The sequence below is a fragment of the Sceloporus occidentalis genome, unplaced genomic scaffold (assembly GCF_023333645.1).
Source record: "Sceloporus occidentalis isolate IW3139 unplaced genomic scaffold, rSceOcc1.0.p SCAF_252, whole genome shotgun sequence".
NCBI lineage: Eukaryota > Metazoa > Chordata > Lepidosauria > Squamata > Phrynosomatidae > Sceloporus > Sceloporus occidentalis.
Window position 1 is genome coordinate 577,172 of NW_028317232.1, and position 25,329 is coordinate 602,500.

At 39.8% G+C, this 25,329-nt stretch overlaps 1 protein-coding gene across 1 annotated transcript in view; it reads left to right on the plus strand.

Annotated features, from left to right (window-relative positions):
• The first annotated feature begins 14,016 nt into the window (after positions 1-14,016).
• LOC149276018 (vesicular glutamate transporter 1) overlaps positions 14,017-25,329 on the plus strand; it is a 42,318-nt gene continuing 31,005 nt past the window's right edge. The window contains exon 1 of the mRNA XM_089504029.1: positions 14,017-14,180. Within this exon, the coding sequence (XP_089360155.1) occupies positions 14,017-14,180 (164 nt within the window). The remainder of the gene's footprint in view (positions 14,181-25,329) is intronic.

Here is a 25,329-nt window from a genome sequence, read left to right on the forward strand (position 1 = left end):
CAGGAGGAGCAATCTGCAATTGTTCCTGTAATATATCTATTAAAAGCAGTTCTAGAATATTAGCCACAGTTAGCTTGTTACTGTAGTTGCAAAAGTTAAATCAATAATTTAATATATTGTTATTGTTGCAGTTGGAAGGTCCTTCACAATAAAGTCAATGCGTGAGTCTCGGTTTTTTTATGGCACTGCAGTATGTTCAGCGACGTGGGATAAATACTACGCTGTAGCAGGTGCAAAGCACCAGAGCCTAGAGACCTTAATGGACCTTTCACATGTTAAAAATAATAAAATATTAATGTATCTCCGAGCTTTCATTTACAGAGAAAGGGAATGTGTGAGCAAATGGGGGTGGGCTACATTCTCTAATACCGTCTCTGTTTAAAAGCTAAAATACGGGTCTGTCATCTCAGTGCCTAGAGAGATTCCAACCACACCTCACAGACGAGGCCCAGGAGAGGCTGGAACGTCTGGGGTTGTTGGTTACCGCTTGAAGAATACATTCGATCCTATACTGGTCTTGTGAGTGGGACTGGTCTGATGCTGATGGAGATTTTCTTTCTCTGTAATGACAGAGGTTAGCTAAAACCCAAGACTCTCTTGATCGGCGATTCACCATAAGGCAGGCATGCCTCCCAACTGTCCTGCTACAGAGGTAGAGCTTGGTGGGACAGCAGGATTCGGTATCGCAATCCCACGGTCCCGATTTCAGTCTTGCTACCAGTTGAGTGACATACTACCATCCAAGCTCTGGCCCGGATGCACCGATTTGCCGTGGGTAAAGGTTGGGAAATATAGGCAGGTGACTTACTTGCTGCCCATTTCTATCTTATCTAGTTTCACTTTTTTCCACACCCTGCAATCTACTTTGGCGGAGGGACAGTCAATTAAAAAATTATGTTCATTCCTTAGTCTCTTTTTCAGTCATACATACATTCCTCATTCATTCATAACTAACTACGTATTTTGTTGTAATCTCTGAAAACCATGAATGGTCCTCTGATGGTTCATAATTGTATGAACTGCCTTTAGGTGTCCCACAGCAGATACCCAGTGGGCTACTAAGCTAATGTGAGATTGTATGGTGTCTGTGTTAGCTGGACAATTCAAAATGTATGAAATAATTGCACATACATAAGGTATAGAATAAATATTTTGGAGAGGCTGAAGCTCTGGCCATGGAATTCTCAGAAGGTCTGGTCGAAATGTGACATTTTCTTCTTATGTGAGAAGGTAAGGAAACGTTAGGTAGCGGAGGTTGGCTGAACTATTGAGTGCAATCATCTTCGGTTCAAGGCTATCATTTTGGTCTTTGAGGACATTTTTCCTTTTTGAACCAATGGAGTGAGTTACAACTGACACACTAAAAATGTATTTTTGCTTTTCTGCTGTTTTTTCCATTTCACCTCCATGCGTGTTGATCTGTTTCACTATAATCTAAGTACCTAAGAGGTTATTTTTGGTCTCCTCAACTATTAATTCTTTAGTAACCTGGAACCCTAGCTGAACCTAGAACCCAACTTAATCAATGAGCTTTCTCCATAGACAGCACCATCCAATTATGTACCTTTCTGCTTACGTTCACTCCATTTTCTCATCCTTGCCCTATCTACAATTTTTTTTTAGTAATTTTATTTTTTAGGAAATGACCAATTATATAAGGCACAGTTGACATACAAAAACATTCAACGAGCCTTGACGCATTCTGACCTTTTAACATTTTAATTAATTCCCCAAGGAATTCTTGTTATTTATTCTGGCACTGGAAATAAGAATTCCTGGACCAATGGAGCCCTCTGTTACTAAATCCCAAAGTCATTACCTCTGTTCTCATGATATCTGTCATGTATGTTGCAGGATCAAAGTTAATACATATCCTGTGACACCGGCACTTACCGTATGTCTGAAAATGATTTCCAGGATGATTATCAGGGGTATTGGAGTGATGATTGGAACCTAGTCTTTGGTTTTCTAGAATTGCTTTTAAGAGAAAAAATCTATATTCACTATTCGATTAAGAAATGTAACCCACTGAGTGCTGGAAGGGTGATCACCACAATTTGAAATCAGTATGCAGCCTGTGGTAGTCTACAATCGTAGTTGGAGTGCACACATTTATAATGCAATCTATATGTTTCAAAAAAATCAATACATCTTGAATTTGCTGCTTACAGCATCAGTGTGTATGTCCCGCAGTTTTTTTTGGTTTCTACATGACATCATACCCATCATATGACATCATACCCAGGAGCTGTGTGTCTTTTACAACATTTATTTTCCTAACTGGCTCATTTAGCTGTATTTGAAACCCCTCTGGGTTTTTTTCAGTGCCCTCGGTCACTAGGCAGCCCAGGCCTTTTATAATAACAAGATAGGAAAACCTCAGATTATATATTATGACTAAAATCTCAATATACATGGTTAAGCCTGCTAGTTTTTTCTTTTCATATCCATTATTAAAAATAAAATTAAAGTCGTTCTTACGAATAATTTGGGTCAGTAAACCCAGCAAAAGAGAGAATGCCTTTTTCTGCAATTCCGCATATGACCACAGGAGGCACCGTTTCCACCTATGTCTTCTGGGCCGTTTCTTTGCTTTATTTGTATTGAATGTGGGGTATTGTCTATGGTAATTATCCCATTTATGACACCATTTCACCAGGCTTTTCCTCAGGCTACAATGTGCCACCTTGTCCCCGTTTTACATCACCCCAATACAGTCACCCTTCATTGATGAGTAATTGTCGTGTTCGTCTCACCTTCGACACCATATAATAAATTTATGTCGCCAACCGACAGCTTTATGCCATACCGACAGCAAATTCCCCCTCATCTGTCAGCTATACAGCTTATAACTAGTCGGGTTCTCTCTGGCTGTCTCAGAGGGACGGCTGTCAGCAACATGAAAAATAATTTAAGCGGGTTTTAGTTTCCATCGGCCGACTTGTTAAAACGTAGGCCTTTCATGTGTCAATCTGCAATGTGATATTGAATTTTCAAATGTTTATTAGCCTCTGCTGCTTGGACCATGGAAACCCTTACGGTTAATTGCATCATCTGATTTACTTCCAAACAAAAGGCTGGCCCTCCCACCCGGGACATACTAGGTCCCAGCGAAGAAGAAACAAATCAGTGACATACATCAATCCGATAGTAATGGCTTTATTATATATTAGGTCTTAGAACGCACCTGGGCTGTTTGATGTACTTTGATCTTTTAAACAGCCATTGTTCCATTTTGCGGCGAGAACGTGGAAATATAAAATTCTGGGAACGATCGCTTGAACGTTCCTACAAATCCGAATGCAAATCCCACGTTTTAATGCACGTCCACACATGGGAGCTCGGTCTGTACGTCTGTGAATCCGGAATAAATCAGTTTTTCCCTGAGCCGGGATAAGATTAAAAGGGAGCTAGATTTTTATTTATTTATTTCTTATCTTTTTTTTTTTTTTTTACAAATATCTTTTATTTAACCCCTTGATGACAATTGCCGGTCCGGGCACGTCACGGAAATTCATGTTGATAACGACAAATGACGTGCCAGGACCGGCACGTCATTAAACGGGTGCAGAAAGCGATCTATTTTCGCTTTCTGCACCGAAACGGCGTTGCTGTAATGCCTCGACCTCGAGGCATTCAGCAACGCCATTATCGGCACAAAGGGGCCATCTCTGGCCCCTCCCCGGGGCGTCAACATCCGCCATACTTTGTATGGCGGCGGACGCCCGTTTTAAAAGCGTTTAGGAGGCGATCAACGATCGCCTCCTAAACTTAAATGGTGTCGCTGGAATGCCTCGATCAGGAGGCATCCAGCGACACCAAACACTTACCTTTGGATGGGCTGTGACCGCTCCGGAGAGCGGTCACAGCCGCAGCTGCTGGTGATCTTCGCCATCTGCAAGAAAATTCAATAAAGAAACAATAAAGTCTAAAAAGTTCGCTAGACGGTCTCCAGACCCTCTAGAGAACTCTGGCTCCACTTGCAGGTTGAATATAGGTACTGCATTCAACCATGCAAGTCAATGGAGCTCAGCTTTCTAATCACAGTGTGATTAGAAAAAATAAATTAAAAATAAAATAAAATTAATAATAATTAGAAAAAAAATAGTAAAAAAACAGTAAAATTTAAAAATAATTTCCCACTGATTTCACTATCAGGGGAACCTTCAAGTTGAAAAAAAATGTTAAAAAAATTTAAAAAAAGGCAAAAAAAAAATATATATATATAAAAAATATATTTTTGTGAGCAAGTCCTAAAATTAGCATATTAGCTTAAAACAATTCTCGCATGGAAAGAGTTAAAATACTGGCATATTAAATGCCCATGGGGTGTCTACTTTTAAAAAATGTATGATTTGATGGGGTAAATTGAATTGGCCGGGTTCAACAAGGTCCCAATTAACACGGGGGGAAGGATGGCCACACATCTAATTTCCAATTAGAAAAATGCACACGTACCAAATGTGGCCTTTTAGTTCCCCCCAAAAATGACAAACCCATGCATGTGGGGTATCACTGTACTCAGGAGATGTTGCTGAACACATATTGGGGTGTCGTGTGATAGCGGCATATACCAGGAGCTGTAAATTCATACATAAAGTAGGTGTGTGTGGGAAAAATACACACACAAAAATACTACTGCAAACTTTGAAAAAATGCTGGTGGTAAAATGTGTGCATGCAAAGAGTTAAAATACCAGCATTTAAAATACCCTGGGGTGTCTAGTTTTCAAAAATATATGGTTTTGTTGGGCACACTGAAATGTCCCGGCTCAAAGATGTACCAAATAGGGCACGGGCAGTGGATCCCCAAATGCCAAAGTTCAACATTGAAAAATGTGCATGCCCCAAATGTGGCTCTTTTGCCCCCGAACAGCCAGGCAAAATCATTCATGTGGGGTATCACTGCGCTCAGGAGATGTTGCTGAACACATATTGGGGTGTTTTGTGATAGTGACATATACGAGAACTTTTTAATTCATACCTGAAGTAAAATGTGTGTGACAAAACAAATGGAAAAAAATGACTATCACAAAGATTGACAAAGACTGGTGGTAGATATGGTGCATGGAAAGAGTTAAAATACTAGCATTTGAAATACCCTGGGGTGTCTAGTTTTCAAAAATATATAGCTTTATTGGGCACACTGAAATGGCCCGGCTCAAAGATGTACCAAATAGGGCATGGGCAGTGGATCCCCCAATACGCCAAAGTGCAACATTGAAAAATGTGCATGCCCCAAATGTGGCCCTTTTGCCCCCAAACAGCCAGGCAAAATCATTCATGTGAGGTATCGCTGTACTCAGGAGATGTTGCTAAACACATATTGGGGTGTTTTTTGATAGTGACATATACCAGAACCTGTTTATTCATACCTAAAGTAAAATGTGTGTGAAAAAACAAATGCAAAAAAAATTACTACCATAAAGTTTGACAAAGGCTGATGGTAGAATAAGTGCTTGGAAAGGGTTAAAATACCAGCATTTGGAATACCCTGGGCTGTCTAGTTTTCAAAAATATATGACTTGATGGGGTAAATTGCATTGGCCGGCTTCAAAGATACCCGAAATGGCACATGGGGGGAAGAATTACCAGATTTGGAAAAAATGGCTTTGAAATAGCAAAACGGTACCTGTACTTATTGCTCCATAACGTGCAGAAAAAAGCAAAAAAACATAAAAACATTGGGTATTTCTAAACTCAGGACAAATAGTAGAATCTATTTAGCAGGTTTTTTTATTACCTTTTATAGATGAGTAAAAGATTTTTCAACTAAAAGTTAGAAACAGTCATTTTTTTCTAAATTTTTCACTATATTTTATACTTTTTTTAATAGTAAATAATATGATACAATCAAAACAATGTCATCTAAAGAAAGCCCTTCTTGTCCTGAAAAAAACAATATCTAATGTGTGTGGGTTCAGTAAACGGGAAAGAAGAAAATTACAGCTAAACACGAGCAGCGCAGAAATGTTAAAACGGCCATTGTCACGAAGGGTACAAAAAGTAAAATCAGCCTTTGTCACGAAGGGGTTAAAAAAAAATTCTTTTAACAAAAACCCTTAATAAATAAATATATATATTTATATATCCATCGAAGTGACGTGAAATATACTGTGACGACAATATGATCATAGCGTCTAAAAGAAAGAGGTTTCTAGTCTTTTTAGTACACTGCAAAAAAAAACAAAAAAAAACGGCAATTAGTAGCAGACCGCAGTCAATGGGAGTGTTTTAACCCGTTGTGTGCTCTTAGGAAGTGAAGTGCGCTGTGTGGACTCCAGGCACTCGAAGGTTAAATGTATAGCAGGCTTTATTGGATTTTGTGTCATTTTGTATATTCATGTTGTTTTTTTAACCCCCTTCTTTTTTCTTGTTTTTAATAGTATTTGCCAGAAGTCTTATTTTCTGTAAATGCGTTGAACAGATGCAGGGTCCTCCGCTGGGGTTCGGTTCTCTGCGTCTCTGTTATGGGATTTCTCCGCTTTTGCTGGGGGCTGTAGCACCCCCAAGAGGGACAACGGAAAGGACAAGTTTCCCGTTTGCCAACTGTTTCTAAATCTGCAGACAGTTGGTGACCCTAGAGACTTGGTTATTTAACGTGGCCATCGCTGATCTTGTTATGTGTATGTTTACCGTCACATTTCCATCGTTAATGGCTATTATGGCTTCAACATTCGGTTTTATGTGCAAAGTGGGTGTATATAATCTATCGTTTTATCTCTTAACCCTCTGAGAGCCAGAGGAGCGGCGTTGGTTTCGGTAGCATTTTACATTTTAAAAATCCACTGCTGGAAATGTTTGTAAAATTATAGCGAGTGTAAGATGATCACATATGGTCGAAATTCACTATGGAATGGGTTGGCCCAAAAATACCCTTGAGACGTGAATTTTTAAATATGGAAACATGGAATTTAACTGCAGATAAAAACAACCCGGCTCATCTAGTCTGCCCTTTTCTCTGATGTAAAGACTCTGTCCTTAATCAGTCCTTCTAATATTAGATTTAGAAGCCATGTGGCTATCCAGTGCATGTTTAAATTCAGCTACAGTATTAGCCTCTACCACTTCTGCTGGGAGGCTGGTCGACTTATCTGAAACCCTCTCAGTCAAGTGAAATGTCCTTACATTATCTCTCTAGCCAGGGAAACTCATTGGGGTCTCTCAGCTGATCAGACTCTTGTGAGTCTCATTGGCATGCATGGAGTGGTAGAGATAAAAGGGTGGTAGGTGAATGAAACGGCTTCCTAGCAGAAGTTGGGTACAGTGAGGGAATTTAAACATTTAGGGGATAAGCATGAAGCTATCCTGAATCTAAGATAGGACTAAAGACTATTTAAGGTCTGAGTCCCTGCATCAGGAAAATGGGCACGCCATATGGGCTTAATGGTTCTCATCCGCTGTCAGATTGTTTCTGGGAGTATTTCTCCATCTTTCACAATTCATGGACTCAACTTTAATGGTCCCAGTGGAACCTATGAAGTCCACCCACAATAGGGTCTAATAATTAAATGGAGAGCTTGCAGTAAAGTTGTCTTTCTGCTCCTTGCCCCATACGTTATTGAGGGTCAACCATAGTGAGCTTCTACTACAGGAAGGACTTGGCTGCCTTGTATAATGTATAGTCATATCAGCAAGATGTCTTAAGGTCTCTTCACCCATTGAATTATACATTATACAAGGGAAGATCAGCCCCTCTTGCTTGAGAAACTTGCCAGTGGTGTCCCTTGATAATGCCTGCAAGTGAGGGAGTCAAAACCAAAACTCTCCTGACAACTCAACCTGTGGTAGAAAGCCCCCTTTGAAATCAGTGGAGATTGACCAAGAAACAGCTTGAGTAGAGCAGAAACTATGGAATTTATGAATCCCCTCCACCCAAGGACTGCGAAACAAGAGCTTCCCCACATTCTGTTTCAATCCGTGATGATCTTCCAATGTCCAATACCCTTGTTGACTTTAGGAACCTTTCAGTTTGTTGGTCACGATAATTACTTAGAAACCATACTCGGCTCATACAATAAAAGCTTAAACTTATCTCTGTTTGCCATGGAAGGCATTGCTCATGCGATGAATAATAAGAAGAACCTGAGAATATTGAAAGAAGGGAGAACGGAAAAAACGTGGCACGCTTGGGGATTATATATGATCGTCATTAGTCGACGGCGCCCCAAGGCTTCTCGTATTTACTGTGCTTTGTGATATATTACCAGAATTATTATTCTGCTACAGTTGATGTCGGGTTTGCTGTACCTTTCGTGGGTGTAATTTATATTTACATTTGTCGATTCACACGTATTTTTAATTTAATGTCGTAATAAATTCCTTTACAATATGCCTGCGTGGTATTTTTGATTGAGCTTGCAATGTGAATATTTTTTTCCTCTTTTTTTGAGTTATGTATATAAGGTAGACGTTTCAGCTTGGGTGCTTATTATTATTTTATTGGTTCTATGATCAATGTTTATTTTTTAAAGGCATGGCCATCACAATATGTGAAACACAATAGATGAGCTGTATCTTTGATCAGGGGCAGTAAAGAGACTACATGGTGCACCATTAGGGGTTGACATTAAGTACCTGATCCCAAATTTGGAAGCATTCTGAGTGTTGATGTCTTGATTGACACAATAAAATTCTGGTGCCTTCACTGCTAGGGATGGGTATAAGCCCATGTATATAGGATCCTTATTGTTTTTGGAATTGGGGACATTCTGTCCAGCCATTATTGGTTGAACCTTGGTAATTCTCGCTCAGTGAGATAGCAATGAAACTTCTTTTGTTCATGTTGGTTAAATTGGATGCGGGTTCTGGTTCGCACTTGGCCTTGGGCAGGAGAATAACAAGGACCACGGGAATAACATAGTGCTTTTTCAATACATAGCTCTGTGCCTTTACTGTTCTTGATTCAAGAACACATGCTGAATCTGCCATTGTCGATGCAGACGGGGTATTGCTAGATCTGGGTTCATTAAGAATTCAGAACAAGACTTTAGCAACCCTTAAGACTCCCGTACCCTATGTAGCTCCTACACAACCACTACACACTAAGTATTGTCTCGATAAAACTAAATAATATTAATAGTTACTGTTCCCATGGACACAATACTGATTCTGTGTACACTCCTTTACATAGCCTATACCGTACCTTCCAAGTCTCCTTCCTTAGGTGGGACAAGCCCTCTTTTGACCTTAAATCCTTCCATCCTCTTCCCCCGATGCCTCATTTTTCGAGAGGCGCGGAATCTTTCCTGGATGTCACCGGGTTCCTCAGCCCGATTTAATGTCACAATAATATATAGAATAGAATTTAAACACATGGCATATTATGGAGAACGATGATCCATTTGCTGATTGTGGGGTCAGGGCGGGTAGAGATGGAACTCAGACGTATATCTGCTGATCGCTGTAAAATGATGAAGTGTAATATAGTGAAACCAGATATATGGAGACTCCTCTGGGGGTATGACGCCAGCGTATCTGGGGAAACAAAGGCGCGTCAGGACATTACACAATAAAAATAGCAATTATGTTACCTTAATGTCTTTCTTGTGTCTTTCAGCTTAATCTCAAGATGGTCAATTCGGCAGCTCCTTCTAGAGTGATAAAAATGTTTGAGATGACTATATGGAAGCTCAACGTTTAGCGGTTATTGAAACCTATGGATTCCACCTTTCATGTTTTTGAAATATCCTTGCTATGCCAACAGTCCCAGAATCTGTAGGACAGTCCTAACATCAGGGATTATGTCCCAGCTTTAGGCTATCTCAGCCCCATTTATTGAGGCTGTTGGAAGCGTTGCGTGCCGTTAAACCCAACGTCTCGGATAGTCTTAAATTTTTTAAATTAATGGTCCACTCGACTGTATGTAATTCTTCTTTTAATTGCTTGGTTTGATTCCGTGCCGTTGAATACGCTACGGCTGCTTTGCAGGCAACATGGTTCAGAACCAACATGGTTAAAAGAAACATTGAACATATATATATCTTGCTCTGTGATCATCCGTTGTCATCTGATCTCCTGGGCTCCTGGGACCATGCCTATCGGATGATCAACGCACAAGGGACAGATCAGAGCTTTCAGCTGTAGATATGTGAGAGCATAATGCCGTTTTTAAAGCGAGAGAATGAGAGATTTTTTTTTAAATAGCCGTTCATAATCTTCCAGCCGTCATCACGTGGCAAGAAATATAGAATTCCTGCCTTTCCTCCAAGACATGTGTAGAATGTCAATACCCGATCTCTAGCCGCAAACAATTTTTCTTTACAAAACGCAAGATGACGCCGAGATCAGAGAGTATCAGAGGCGCCAATATATTGTGTTTATTTTACCCCTTTGACACTACTCAATTCAATTTCGGTGCATTGGTTTGATAATCCTGCAGAGAATGAAGCAAACACAGACGGCCATCTGTTATCTTGGTAGCGAAGGTTGTTTTTGAAGCACTTGCACTTGTTCTGCATTTAGAGTCTTTGGCGTTCTCTTGTTTAACAAGTTATGCACTGGCTTTTTAATAAAGATCACACAGCTGTATCCGGTAATCTCTTACATTCTGGGGTTATATTGTGTCTTCTGACCTGAAATACAGGATAAACATTGAACACATTTTGCAAGATGAAGAATGAAGGAACGATCTGTCTTTATGCTCTAGAATGATCATTGTGCACCGTATATCCTCTACATCGATCAAGCACAACCCTCTTTACCTCTTTATTAATTGTGCTGATACAGGAATATCCATAGAAACTAGAATTTCACCCACTATGGGATGATAGACTTTGAATGTAAATGTAAATTCTTGGCGCTATATAAATAAAATATAATAATAACAATATTATTATTATTATTAATTTTGAATGGTGGTCATAGTGGCTGAGGTCTGGAGTCTAGAAGAATGCAGTAGCCTTAAATCTCATTGGAGAGATCTGACTCCATGAATACCTACTGAAGTCCTCAACTTAAATAAATTAATGTATTATCAGGTTTTCCTTAAATTTATTAAAAGGGAGACACATCTACTCATACCCAATGTGGCTCTAGTAAATAAAGGTTTTCATCTACAGCTATGCTGTCAAGTATTGGAGTTTTCTAAACATAACACGAGAATATCCATAGAAACTGGAATTTCACCCATCGTGGGATGATAGACACTGTTTTCCATTTACCGTGTTAGTTATGATGAGTTCTCTGTGGTCAAGATGGGAATATTTATGAATGATGCCCCTTTGACATGGAGACTCCAATATGGTGGTCGGAAATGGATCATCAAAACCATGTGCCGTTCGTGGCCCTAAAAATACCCGGCCTAACCCTACCTGGGATTTCCTTTTGATATCGTATCTTCTGATATTTTTATGTCACCTCTAATTCTTTACTTCATCCTAGACATTGTATTGGCTTCCATTCATTATTCACCATCTTCACCATCCTTGTTATTTTGTGTTTCTCAAAGAGAATGTTTTGGTAGGTCCATCATCAATAACACCTGAGGTTCTTCCGCCGCCGCTTGCCACAGCAGAAGGTGACCAAAAAAAATGCAAATGACAACCAGGTGTTTGTTATAAAAACTTGAAAAAGGAAACAATGGAGCCTAAATAGGTTTCTGGATCACTTCTGGTCAAGAATGAACAAAATAATTATTCTAACTGGAGCTAAAGCAACCAGGGTGCAGTAACCAGGAGACCTATGCACTAGGGGCACTTAGACTGTAAGCTCTTTGGGGCAGGAACCTGGTTTCCTGATGTACTCATACCTATTGTACCCCAATCATGATGTCTGTATGATTAACTGCACTTATTTTACTTATTAAAGCCAGCTTCCTCCGCTACTCCGACCGCTGTAACTCACGCTTATTATCAGCCACGCTACCGCCTTCCTCTCAAGAAACATCAGCCGAGACTAGATGCTTGAGGGTAAAATCATGAATTGGGTTTTATGGGAAACTCATTGGTATTTAAACAGTAAAAGGGGGTAATTTACATTCAACAGCCACAGAAAACCAAGCATAGTTCTCCATCAGGCCTCCTTTGCTCACGGCTCAGTATTTGCACTCAGCCCACCTCAGCCCAGTAGGGGGTCGCTATTGGAGTCTGTAGGGATGATGGTAAACATGGGCTGGACATCAGATCTTGGTGCAAATACTGGCCATGGAGGTCTCAGTCCTGTAAGTCCTGACCCGATGGAGAGTAACGCACTGCACATAAACTCCCTCCCAAAATGCAGGTACCCGAAATCTGTGACTGAGATCGACGGTCTTTAGAGCCTCTGGTAATTGGAGAAATGGGGCACTTTGTACCAGGGGGAAGAAGTAGTCCTAATGGACCCGCTGTACCCACCTCCCCAAAAACAGAGCCCCTTCCAAGGCCAGGGTCCATAGTCTGTAGGGAAGAGACTGACCCCCCGGCCCCTCCGGGGCACAGAGGCTTCCATGACATACATACGGTGCGGAGATTGCACCTTTTAGTTTATAAACCAAAGTTAGCCCTTCTTGCAGGAATGCTCTCGACTGTCTGATCTTAACTGTTAATACATTCCCTGTGAACTGAATTACTGAGCTCACAGGTTGGGGCGCCAAACAACTCTCGTAATGACAAATTCTCCAAGTACCTTCTATTTCCTATAAATAGCCTCTTAGTTTAGTTACCTTTGTGGGTTTGTGAATTAAATGAACTGACTTTATCATCCAGCATGTTTTATCTCAATAAGAACGGACTCTCATCTCTTTCTTTTACCATACTTTAAAAAAAAAAGAAGCATTGGTAATTTTAATTAATTTGGGGCTTCTCCATAACCATTGCTCTTGAAAAAAGTCTAACCCTAATGCTAAACAATGGATATCGCCTAAAAAAAATATAAGAGGTTATTTAATGATTTTGCAATATCTCATATTAAATATCTGGAGTCTCTAAAATGTTTAAAAATGATAATCCCCCCCCCCCAGGTGCCGTCAGATTCTATGTTTGTATGAGTTGGTTTGTCGGCTTGGTATGAACCTTCTGAAAATCGGCCTCGTTACTGACCTATTTAATAATTTACAAGAAATATATAGGACTGGCTCAAAGAGAATAGTTCCTCCTAGTCATGAGTTACAGAGCAGGGTTGACGAGACATCCGTGTATATGCCTCACGCTAATATAATAATAGCGGCAGCTTATTGAGAAGGCAGAATGTTCTCTCGGAGTTTGCCTGCTAATTAAAGACTTAACAAGTAAATCGGAAAGGTGTATGGCGTTCTCATTAAACAGTGCAAATTGCAGTTGCATGGAAGGTCTGTATATTTCTGTGGGTGTAATAAATGTATATTTGCAATGAAGATGTGTGAGGCACATTAGCACTTTTAACGCGTTAATGGTTTGAAGGTATAGAATTATAATGTGCTAGCGGTCAAAGAAATAAGAACACATTTAGTAAAGATGGTGCCCTTTGGGTTAATGGGATGTCGGCTAGCTTGCCTAGTGCTCGATGACCCACAAGTAACTATAGTTCATTCTAATTGGTAACATCTCACTAAAGAGTACAATTATCAGCACTGTTTTTCTTTTTTTGGTAACATATAACCCATATTGCATAGATTCCTGTTAATTCACTCATTATCCAGATCTTGTTGAGGGTTACTTTCACTGCATGTGAATCAGGGTTTCATAATAATTATGGATATTAGGCATTCCAGGATATAAATAGTCGAATAGTGTTTTGTGTAAAGTCTGAAATACATAAAAATTCCATTGTGTGGGAGATATATGAAAAGTATTTTTGAGATACTGGTCCAGAAACATCTTTTGAGTAACTTGTCTTGAAGATTGCAAAAAAAGTACTCAACCAAGCCAAGTGCCGCTAGAATCCTACAACCTCTCTTCCTGCTGACTCAAGGTGAGGGATCAGGAAGGTTCTCCTCCAACCTTTTCTCATTCTTCTGCACAGTAATACATGGAGGCGATATGGTTGCCAACTTTTCTGGAGCAGGAATACCTGCAAAGCTATTTCAATCTACATATCGTTTGGGCCGTAAGTAACTAGGTAAATGGACACTCGGTCTGTGGGTGAAAAACATCTCCAAGCTCTGGTCCAGAAACAGTTGGGATCTTTAGCATCGGGGAATGACCAAGGTGAAAGGTTCAGCCAGATGGGAAACAATACCAATCTGACCCTGGCCCAACGAGAACATCACAAGACGGACAAGCAGAGGTAACATTAGGGTTGTCCCCCAAGATGGTCTACAGTAGTCTTGTCAAAAACTATGATGAGCAATTGGAAAAGCTTTAAACTTTGTTTATTCTCTTTTATTCTAAACACATGAGTGAAGACATTTATAGAGATACAGAGAGAAATGTGGGACCTACTTCTCCTTCCACAAGGATTCAATTATTTGCCATCTTAAAACAGGTACGACAAGTAACGCTTACATCAACGTGGATCCTCTCCTTTATGTTTCCGCCAACAAAACAAATGCTGACAACCTTTCTTAAATTCACGTTAAAATAAATGTATCTGCATTGGTGATAAATATATAGAGAATAAACATATAATGATACATTTTTGATACATATATTGCATAACGTGGTCCAGAACATGTGGATGTTTTTATTACAACAATGAGTTATCTCAGCTGCTGGGAAAAAATATTTATCTCATGAGAGAAGAAAAAGGACACTGTCTCGGGGTATTGTTGATGGCTATTAATCAATGGAGATACGTACGTTACTGTTTGATGAATGAGAAGAATGTTATAGCTTGTGTTCCTTCTGACTTAAAGTTATGGAGATAACACAGTTGAGTAACTTATCTTGAAGATTGGAAAAAAGTACTCTTGGAACCAAGCCTAGTGCCGCTAGAATCCTACAACCTCCTTTCCTGCTGAGTCAAGGTGAGGGATCAGGAAGGTTCTCCTTCAACCTTTTCTCATTCTTCTGCACAGTAATACAGGGAGGCGATATGGTTGCCAACTTTTCTGGAGGAGGAATACCTCCAAAGCTATTTCAATCTACATATGGTTTGGGTCGTAAGTAATTAGGTAAATGGACACTAGCTCTGTGAGTGAGAAACATCTCCAAGCTCCTTCAGAGTGGACTTTCTGGGAAAAAAAGAGACTTAGGAAATGCATGGATGCAAGCCACCTCATGAGCAACCATGTTGAAGATATGCATACATATACATCACCCACTTTGTTAAAATAAATGCCTTTCCCCCAAAAAAGATGGCCACCAAAACACATTAGATATTTTATTTTTCTACCTTTTTAGTCTTTACTAATAACTGTAACAATGTTTTTAAGCTTGTTTGTTACCCTTGTACATTCATTAGTTTGCTATCAAAGATCACTAATTATCCATACCATATCATTTTTGTTATTTTTTCACCCTTAACCAATTACTTCCTCAACAAATGGTGATACCTAATAACAAAGTGCGCTCCAAGGACCCTCACCAATACCCCCTATGTGCATGCCTGGAAAACGTCCATTAAGCGTCGAGTGATAAGACCTGTGCTTTCTCTTGATAGAGTCCTCAAGGTCTCTCCCCAGAGCTCCCAAGAAAATCTGTGCAAACAGGCACTACAAGAACAAGGATCCATCCTTCGGTCAACAAGACCGTGTCTGAGTAATAAAGCATGTACTATGACCATGCGCAGTAAAATCTAAAGCTATACATGTATCGTGGACCATATACATTTTGTTTTAATCCAGTCTGGAGACATCATGCCCACTGCCATGTGCTGGCAGGTGGTGATACTGATTGCATGCGTCAGAAACAGACGGCAGATCTTTTTTTTCAACTGGGGATCATAGGCTGCCAGCTGGAGCGTATAAATGTACTAAGTCTCCAATCATTATCGGTGGGAGCAATAGAGGTGGCAGTGACATCATGCTTCATGTGATCGACAACTTTTACAGTCCAAGTTCTTGATCTGCCAAGTACACACAAAGCATCCTGACCCAGACCATGGAAATTTTCTGGACACTGTCTTATTTAGTTATTTCTTAAAATGTTGATTTTACATTATTGGTAAGAAAGGACCGGTACATGGACCTACAACATTTAACCAATACATAAAGGACAGCAACATCCAAACACAGACAGCAGCGCGTCCAAGCACAGGGACTACGCTAGATTTAATATTCTTAAATTCTTACACTTAAGGAATATTCCAGTTCACAAAGACCCCTGGAGGCCGCTAGGCATGTTTTGACTCAATCTCTTTCGGCAAATAGGTGGCTGTAGGTATCTGCCGGGGACTGTTGGATCACAAGGGTTAATTCCAAGCGTTACAGAGTATGGAGCAAAGTTAGCTTGATTGTTTGACATACGACATAACTTTGTTATATTATTTAAAATTGGAATGATGATTTTAGGTTACTGTATTTCATAAGTCAATATTCAATATCCAACCTCCGTGTCTTTATTTGAGTATTTTTATTGTATTGATGTTTAAAAAAGTAAACTCAGGGCTGGACTGGAGAAGTCTGTCTCTTTAAGGCCAGCAGCCGCCCGATGGCGTAACTGCGTCCAATATGCGCGATCGCTCACTACAGTCCTGAAGTTCTCTTCTTTCTTCTCACTCACCCTAACAAGGGCTGCCTGACCCAATTAAGAACAATTATCAACTTAACAATGGTGCGGAGATAACTTAATGGGGAGAAAGAATCATGAAGACCCCAAGAACAGGGCTTGTAGTACATAGATAAATATGTATATTGCTTATTTTATTAATAATCGGGGTAATATAGCATATAATATAGTAAAATGTAGCAGATGATGACTTTAGCCGCCTAGGGTCCTGTTACATGTTGGAATAATATCTGATAGGACGTAATGTTGGAAACATGCATGGAAAAAGGGCTTAAACAACTTTTCTTCGAAAGAAATATGGTCTCCAGCTAAAACGAATGAATTTGGAATGAGTGTCCCTGGTAGGCACGCCGAAAAATTAGGGGACGTGAAGCAAGCATTTTGGATGCTATCCCTTTAACTTAAACCAACACCATCTGTTCAGCCAACTCATTAGAAATGCAGAACGTCGATTATTCACCATTTCATCACAAGGCGGAAGTCGTAGCAAATCATGTGCTTGTTCTTTATTCCCACGGTGGGCATCTGTTAGCTTTTTCTCGTCTGTCAGGGAAAAAATTAGGCAAATTTTTCTCCCAGATCCAGATCACTGGAAAAAAAATTGGTTAAAGGTACGCATCTTTCATAAAACCATAAAATTATCTTTTTTTTTACTGGTGTTTAAAGGCTTTTTGGGATCCAGGAAGGAAGCGTATAAAGGAATATTCCGATCTGTAATGAGAATTCCGGTGATTAATTAAAATCGGTGTAAGAAGGACTGATCTGCCGTGCCTTCGACAAGACGTAAAAGTGTACAGACGTCGGGAAATGTTCATGTTTGGCACAATGACAAGACCTTTAACGTGCCATCTAGCTAAGGGGGCTCCTCGGGCTCCTTGTAGAGTTTTTCACATAGAAAGGAGAGGGTGGGGAGAGAGCGTTTTAGCAAATAGGGCACCTGTTGAGAAACAAGTACAGGGTGTTTAATAATCATTTGTTACATTGGTTCACAGAAAATCATTGGTTCCCAAAAAATTCAATGGATGTAGGGAGTCCAACTTTACTCAGCACAAGCTTACAAGTCAGAAGTCAGTATTTCCTCCGCAGCATTCCTCACAGCCTCTAGCCTGTTGGAATAGGACCTTAACAACTTCTCTTTTACTTTCCAATACGCCTTGACGCAAATCTGAACAACGCACCTTTGTTCTTCACAATCATTCAGTAGGCTCGCCATTATCCACCAAAACCACCAACGCAATCATTACACATGAGTCCATACTATCGTCGAATATCATATATGTGGACGTTGGATACATTGTTTATCATCAAGGCTAGAGACCCCTAGCACTTGGGTTTTTTCTATGTTATACATGACTATACAGTTAACGAATATATGTACAGTTTTAGTTTTAGTTTTAAGTAGCTCTTAGACAACTGTAGTAATAATTATTATTTCAAGACTCTCAGGGCCAGCTCGTTTAGAATGTTCCCAGGTATGATCATAGAGGCAGAATTATTTAAGATCTCAGAATTAGAATATAAATTAAGCTTGGTTTCATATTTTCTAGAACAGTTCTTCCCAGAACCTTCTGAGATGGTTGTCAAGGTCAAACGCCCTACATAACAAACTGAGGAATGCATTAATTCTACCAATGAGCACTGGGGATATTCTTTTCTTTATTCGAGGTCTCATCTTGTCCACCACATAGTTATATTCTGTTTTTGGTCAACCGCTTGATGAAAAATGGTCCTTCTGGAAGCAGCAGATATTAAAGATGTCTCTACCCCAACACAACCAGGCAAAGAGCCACACACATAGACATTTGCTATAACGAGGGGACAACACAATTCGTGAAGAGCAGGTGTGTCATTTTGCATACAGTTTCACTAATTGTGTTGTCCCCTCGTTAAAGCATATGTCTCCCGTCTCCATCTTTGGAACATCATTTATATTCAATTATCAACCTAGTTCACAAAATAGAATTATTCATTGCTATTTCCTCACAAACACACCATACATTTGTTTTCAAGGTTGGGGGCACAACCAAAATCAAAGCGGTGAATTAGTTACTGGACGTATCTTCTCTTCTACACTGTGGAGGACCCAAAATGTTCCTTTAGTGGCATGGATAATTAAATATATAAAGCTTTACGTAGATTGCAATGGGGGAAAATGCCTATTTCCGGGATTCTCTTATAAAATAAATACAGGGCTCTCTACAAGGGGGCATTAGCCATCATTACTACCTAAGCATCAAGGTGGAGGAGAAGTAGAAAGCCTCCTCTAAAGCCCACCTAAAGCAAACAGGACCCTGCTGGAATTTCACTATATTTGCTGATGTAGCTGCCACCGTTGGCCATCCTGAAAAAAAACAGGTTTCCTTGGCGACAAGCTTGTTTTAACAAGTTTCCTTAATATTAATTATGTTTGGGTTAATTATCGGTTAATCTGTCGACGTTCATTTGTAATAAAAATGCTATGGGATCAAATTAGAGGGGGGAAAAAAGATGCAAAGAACAGAGAACTTAAGTAAAAGCGAGAATAATTTATGAAGACCCAATCGATGGCTGTAGTTAAAATTAGAGGTGTGTGGTGTCCTAAAAGGTTCTGAGTTAAATCAGCATTTAGATATTCAAGGGAGGTCTTTAATAATTGAAGACGTAATGATAGTCTTTTCTCCGAGTGCTGGGAAGAGGAGGAACGGGGGGGTAAGGAGCAGGGACCATGACGGCCTGATGGCCAACGTTCATCCACCGGCTCGGATACCACGGATTCCTCCAAAAATTGTGTCAATAAAAAAGTATTTACTAAAACATCTTGTGATGAATGCCGTGCTCCCCGGACGTTCGCCGTTTAAGTTTAGCTCTAGGGCATTTAGCTGGTAGCTGGCATTTTCCTCCCCCCGGTTCCTTTGCTCATGGATCCTGGGGTGGGAGGCTCACTATAGGCCTTACAGTTATTGTATTTGAGATTTATAAATTTTGACTCCCCCCCCCCCCCTACAGTCGACTAGCTCATCAAGGGGAAATGTAATTGGAGTTGGGTATTTATATATATTTTTTTATATTTTTATTATTTTTTTTTATATTTTATTACTTTGAATGACCATTTTTAATTAATTAAATTAAAGTTAAGTTTTACAGCACATGCTACCATGGACGTACGTCAAGGAAGTTATCCTCCTGGTGCTGCATATCCTCTGTGATGATCTCCGAGACATGGTGCCATATCCTGGCGCTCCACATCAGGAGGATAGGCGATGGAAAGGGTACTACGAGAGCTGCCACAATGACCTCTGTAGGTCAATACAAGGGAGATCTCTGATCTCCTTAACTCACCTATTGAGTAGCGGCATAAAATGGACTTGCCCTTGCTTTGTAGGGGCTGCCGTCCCTGCGCCTATTTGTCTTCCGTACAAAATATTGCAGCATGTAGCAACTATGAGTATAGAGCCATCGCCAGCTTAGCATTTCTTATTCTACCCCGGTTAAAATATCAAAGTCGTCGTAAAGAGACAATCCACTCATTATGTGTACTTAAATCCACACGAGAGCTGAGTGCCGCCTTCAGAATAACATTCCCCTGAGTTTAAGAGAGTCATTGCGACATCTTCTATGCATTTGCAGTACCCCCCCATCTATTTGCGTTGCAGCAGATGCGTTCAGCAGAATATCATAAAATGCCGCAGAAGCGCTATGTTACTATATTTGGGTAATAATATTTATTATGGTATAAGGAAAGAAAAACCGTCATAAGTCAAATCGTGTAGGTGGCTCTGACACCGAAGGCTTCGGGTCCTTTGAGCAGGACCTTCTCCCTTGTAAATAATTTTGGATCGTCTGCAGAGAACGTGCTTGCAGTTCATAAATAAACGATGACAAAGAAGAATGACCTCTGGACGCGACATGAAACACCAACGGGACGAAAGATCTGGAGGAGCGACTAAATATTACGTGAACATGTCACCCGAGTTTGCTGAGTAGACATGTTTTAACACTAATTCAGAAAAAAAAAATATATATATGTGTTGTACCAGGAGATCGACCCGTCTAGTCACCCATTTCTCCTGCTGTAAAGACTCACTGTATTTACCTCTACCACTTCTGCGGGGAGGCTGTTCTTCTTATCTACCGTGCAATCAGACCCTACATTATACGCATATGTACCATCATAAGGTTTGTTTGTACGTTTGCAATAGAGTGTATGCAAGAGAGGACTCCGGAAACATAGCTTAGGGGTTCACTTTCTGCCCTCACGCCAAAATGTTTTACATAGTAGTGAAGGAGATCACCAAAAAATGCCATCGTATGGGGCAACCTCATTCAACAAAGCAAGAATTAAGCGCATGCCCAGCGAATACCATTCAAAAAACGCCTACGGCATAAATATCGGGGTTTACGTCACACTATACGGCCATATATTGTTTCACCGGCCACTACGTCAAATACCCCAAGTTTGGCAAGTCCTGTCTAATTTTTCATGGCTATATTGCTTACCAATGAACTGAATCAGCGGGGCAGAACTGCACCTTAACACACTAAGACTCCCCTGCAATTTAAAGTCTTTGGTGGACACCATCAATGAGGCTCCTGTGTGGCAGGAGGGGGCTGCTCAACCCAAAAGTTTGGTCAGAAACTGCAAATATGCACCAAAAATATACAGAAAGGGGCGCGCACAACCTAAAAAGCATAAGCATTCAGATTCCCGGGTTGCTGCTAGAATAATAATGACCAATACGAAACTGACCATAGATTTTATTTGCGTTTACATGAAGGATAGAGATGCATAAGGACATCTATTAGTCGCAGACAAGATAACAGATTGTCCAACTTCAGCTGCCTGAAACGACCGATGGATTGATCTTAATGCGGTACTTTTTTGTGCCGTGACCCCAATGTAAAGCACGTCCCCCGGGAAAGGACCGACACGAGCGATGACATTCTCCCTGCCTAATTTACATGGCGCAGAAGTGACAAGATGAATCATCCCTTTTCTTCCAAGGAAGGATTAAAAAAAATGCGGTTTAATTATTTTTTTTTTCGAAGATATTCAATCGCGCCACCCAAAAATAAAAGGCCTCTAGAGATTGAAAATTCAGGCTTGAGGCTGATTAAAATTTTATTCCGCGGAAAAAAAAAAAATTGGAAATATTTATGATAAAAAAAGAGAGCTCTGGATATACTTTCTGGGAATGTAACATGTCCAGATTTAGAGATACTATCTGTTGATATACCTGTATTCAAGCAGGGATGTTGAAGCTGTATTGGGCCACCCTTCCATGTACGTATACGTCAGTGATATGATCACAAACATCCGTGTGATACATAATTACAGAAGCCATTAGCGGCAGATGTTGTGAAGAACCACGTGTTCCTCAAGAAGCCTTGGGGGGGCCCCTAGAACATGGCAATCCCTCTACATCACATGACGACACATGTTCATTCCATTAACACAGGTCAGGCAGACAATGATACACCTGCACACACCTAAAAATATGGACTATTGGAAGTTCTAAAGAGCTAACATTGAGAAACTCTAAGTTTGGGAACTAAATACTATTGGGCCACCTCGGCTCATCATTCATCCAATGAAGACATATACAGTTTATACAGTAGATAGATAGATGATTTATACCAGAGACCACGGTTTCTCTCATTCATTTTTCGTGCCGTAATAGGTTATTAACGGTACTTCAATACGTTCTTCTATTTTTGGGGGGTTAAGAGGGAAGGGTTTCCTTCTTAGAAGACAATATTCTTTTCTACTGTATTGCGATGCTACGGTAATTGATTATTTCTCCAAATGTGAGAAAGATCTTTATTTTTTATTCTATCTCCCTTACCATCAAAGATGGTAACCCAAAGGAGATCCTTTATCATACTCCTTGGGTGACTCTACCAGGTCCAGGGTGTTCAGTTGCAGATAAGTGGAGCTAAGATGTCATTTTATCTATAAAAAGTAAAACCACAGTGAGTTCTCCTACCAGAAGATCCACATTTGTCCTCCATAACACACATCAGCTTTGAGGAGACATCTCAGATTTTGTCTGGCCAAGGAGATGTTGATGAGCAATCCCAGCCTTCCTTACAGCAGACACTTTGCCCAGTTATACCCTTTTTATTGCTATATTCCCAGATTATAGCCTTATTGTTTAACAAGCAAGTTTAACAATACAATAATTGACCTCGAGCCTCTTCTCTCCTGAAACAGGTGGTTTGAGCAATGTTATTAGAATTATTTTTTTTAAAAATTGGAATAAAAATCCAATCCAAAAACAATACTTAGATGTGTTCATGACATACTCGATGCTGGTGCCACCATGGGATCCACATTAGGATAAACATCTCTATGTATTGGAATGTAATTGTGTATCATTAGCTCATTCGACATGCAACAAAAGAACAAAACACCTTTTGGCGAAGCTGCAGCTTCAGAGCTTCTGATCCCTACTACCTCGATGTTCCGCTATTTCACAACACTGATTGGCTGCTTGAAGCAGCCAATCAGCAACATTAAAAGGGTGTCCATTGGCTGAGGGGTGGGAAAAAAGTTGAAAATGCATTCAGAGGAATCGACATTTGCAACGGGGACATCACAAGAATTTGAAGGGACCTCTCAGCTATCATGTGCATTAAATAACTCAATTTAATTTAGGAACTTATTTCAAATAATATTACCCAATTTCAGAATAACTAGAGGAAGGTACAACAACAAAAGCAATTACAATAAAATAAAATATAAAAAGTCATTTTTTTCTTTTAGAAATCCACGAAAAACTGGAAAGCAATATATACGGCAACTTTTTCCCTAACTTATAAGTTGAGCATTTGTATGGACACTTTTTTTTTTTTTTTTTTTACAGTTTTGAGTTATTTTAGAACATTTGTTCATTTCAAAGTCAAACTTCAAGAACATAGTCTATTCTTCTTTTGTTCCCGAGCCAGACTTTGTAGTTCAGCATATTCTGTTGGATGCAAGAGGTTGAAAATAAAGCATCTCATCTGACTCTCTTGGTGACCTTGAGATGTCCTTGTGTATATATATGTATATGGTTTTTTTATTTTTTATTGCTCCTGCAGGTTCTATCAATCATTAGAAGATCCACCAGCAGAGTGAAAAAGGTTACTGCTGAGAATCGGCACATTGCAGAAACATCAAATAGAAACATTCTATACATCTAAAAACGATATATTTTTTACTGTTCGTGATTAATGTATTGTATGGCTAGCAAATCCGTAAGTCTTAAGGCTAAGGGGGCAGTAAGTTGTGTGAATAGATTTTAAGATACAGCAGCCAGAAGTAGTATGAATGCTAACCTATGAACGTCGTCGTTATGTGGAAAGGGTGTCTTCCAAAACCACCTAATTTAAGAAAACTATTGGGGTTTTTTTGGCTATTTTTGGTATTTTTCTCATCTTGGAGAAAGAACTCTTTATATGCTTCTCGACATAAAGTCCCAACGTATACTAGATAAACTAAATTAATTGGAACAGCCTTCAAGCAGAAGCGGTAGGGGTTAATACAGTGAGCGAATTGAAGCATGCATGGGATAGGCATATGGCTCCTGAAGACGAGGCCAACGACTAGTTAAGGTTTAAGTCTTTAGAACAGGAAAAATGGGCAAACTAGATGTTTCTAGACATGTTTCTATGCTAACGGCCTGAAATAGTCTATTCCAGAACGCCCCTGGGTCATGGTGGTCGGAAACCCTTGGGTCTACCATGATGACCATTGAACATTCTCTCTGTGATAATGTGTGAATAGTTTAAAGGAAATAAATGCCCCTAGATGTCATCTAATGTTTGGATCTTCATTATCCATCATGTCACATATAAAAGAATGATGGTGGAACACGATGTATGATTCCCACCTGCAGAATAAAGACCGACGATACATTGGACTGGTGGGATTTGGACAACCTGATGTGGTAGATACGAGAAAAGAATAGATGATGGACGAAGGAAGGAGTAATAAACAGATCTAAAGGAAACTTTTTTTGATGGATAGGTTAATGTCAATATGTGTGGCTTGGAGGACAGAAGATGGAGGAGATGTGATAGAAAGATTCAAATAAATAAAAGGAGAAGAAAGGTCATGAGCTGAAACTAGAAGGTCAGAGGTTTGGATGCAAGGAAGCTTTACTTTACTGAGAGGGTGGTGGATAAAGGAAACGGCCTCCCAGCAGAAGTGGTAGAGGTTATCATGATTCTAAGACAAGACAATGGACCAAATATTGTTTGAGGTTTTATTGGCAGGAACCAATCAGTCAAAAAAGGGTATGAGGATGTTCTATCAACAATATACTGCAGTAATCTCATGACATTAACTTTAAAATTAATCATTTTTGGTTTTTTTATATTTATATTTCTCCAAAGATGGGAGTTAACGCTCAGTGTCGCAGGGGTAGTTAATACATTACCCACCTCTCTGGTACACAGAGGTTTAGGAGAAACCCAATTACCACCCCAACCACTAGCTGTGATTCATGGGAAATGTCTGTGGAGATGACATACCCTGGAGGCATACAATATAAATCCTTCAGCAAAGGTCACAATGTAATGAAGAAATAGCAGAATTATCCCTCACGCATTGTCTTATGCTGCCATTAACCCTTTAAAAAAACCCAGGTAAGGACTGAAAGGGTTAAAGTGAGCTATGGTTCTTCCTTTTGAACAAAATAAAACACGGATCAGCATTATGGGAATAAAGAGAGATGATTGAGATAATTAAAGGATCTCTTCTGGTTTATTTAACCTCTTAAGGACAATGGGTGGTCTGTAAACCCATT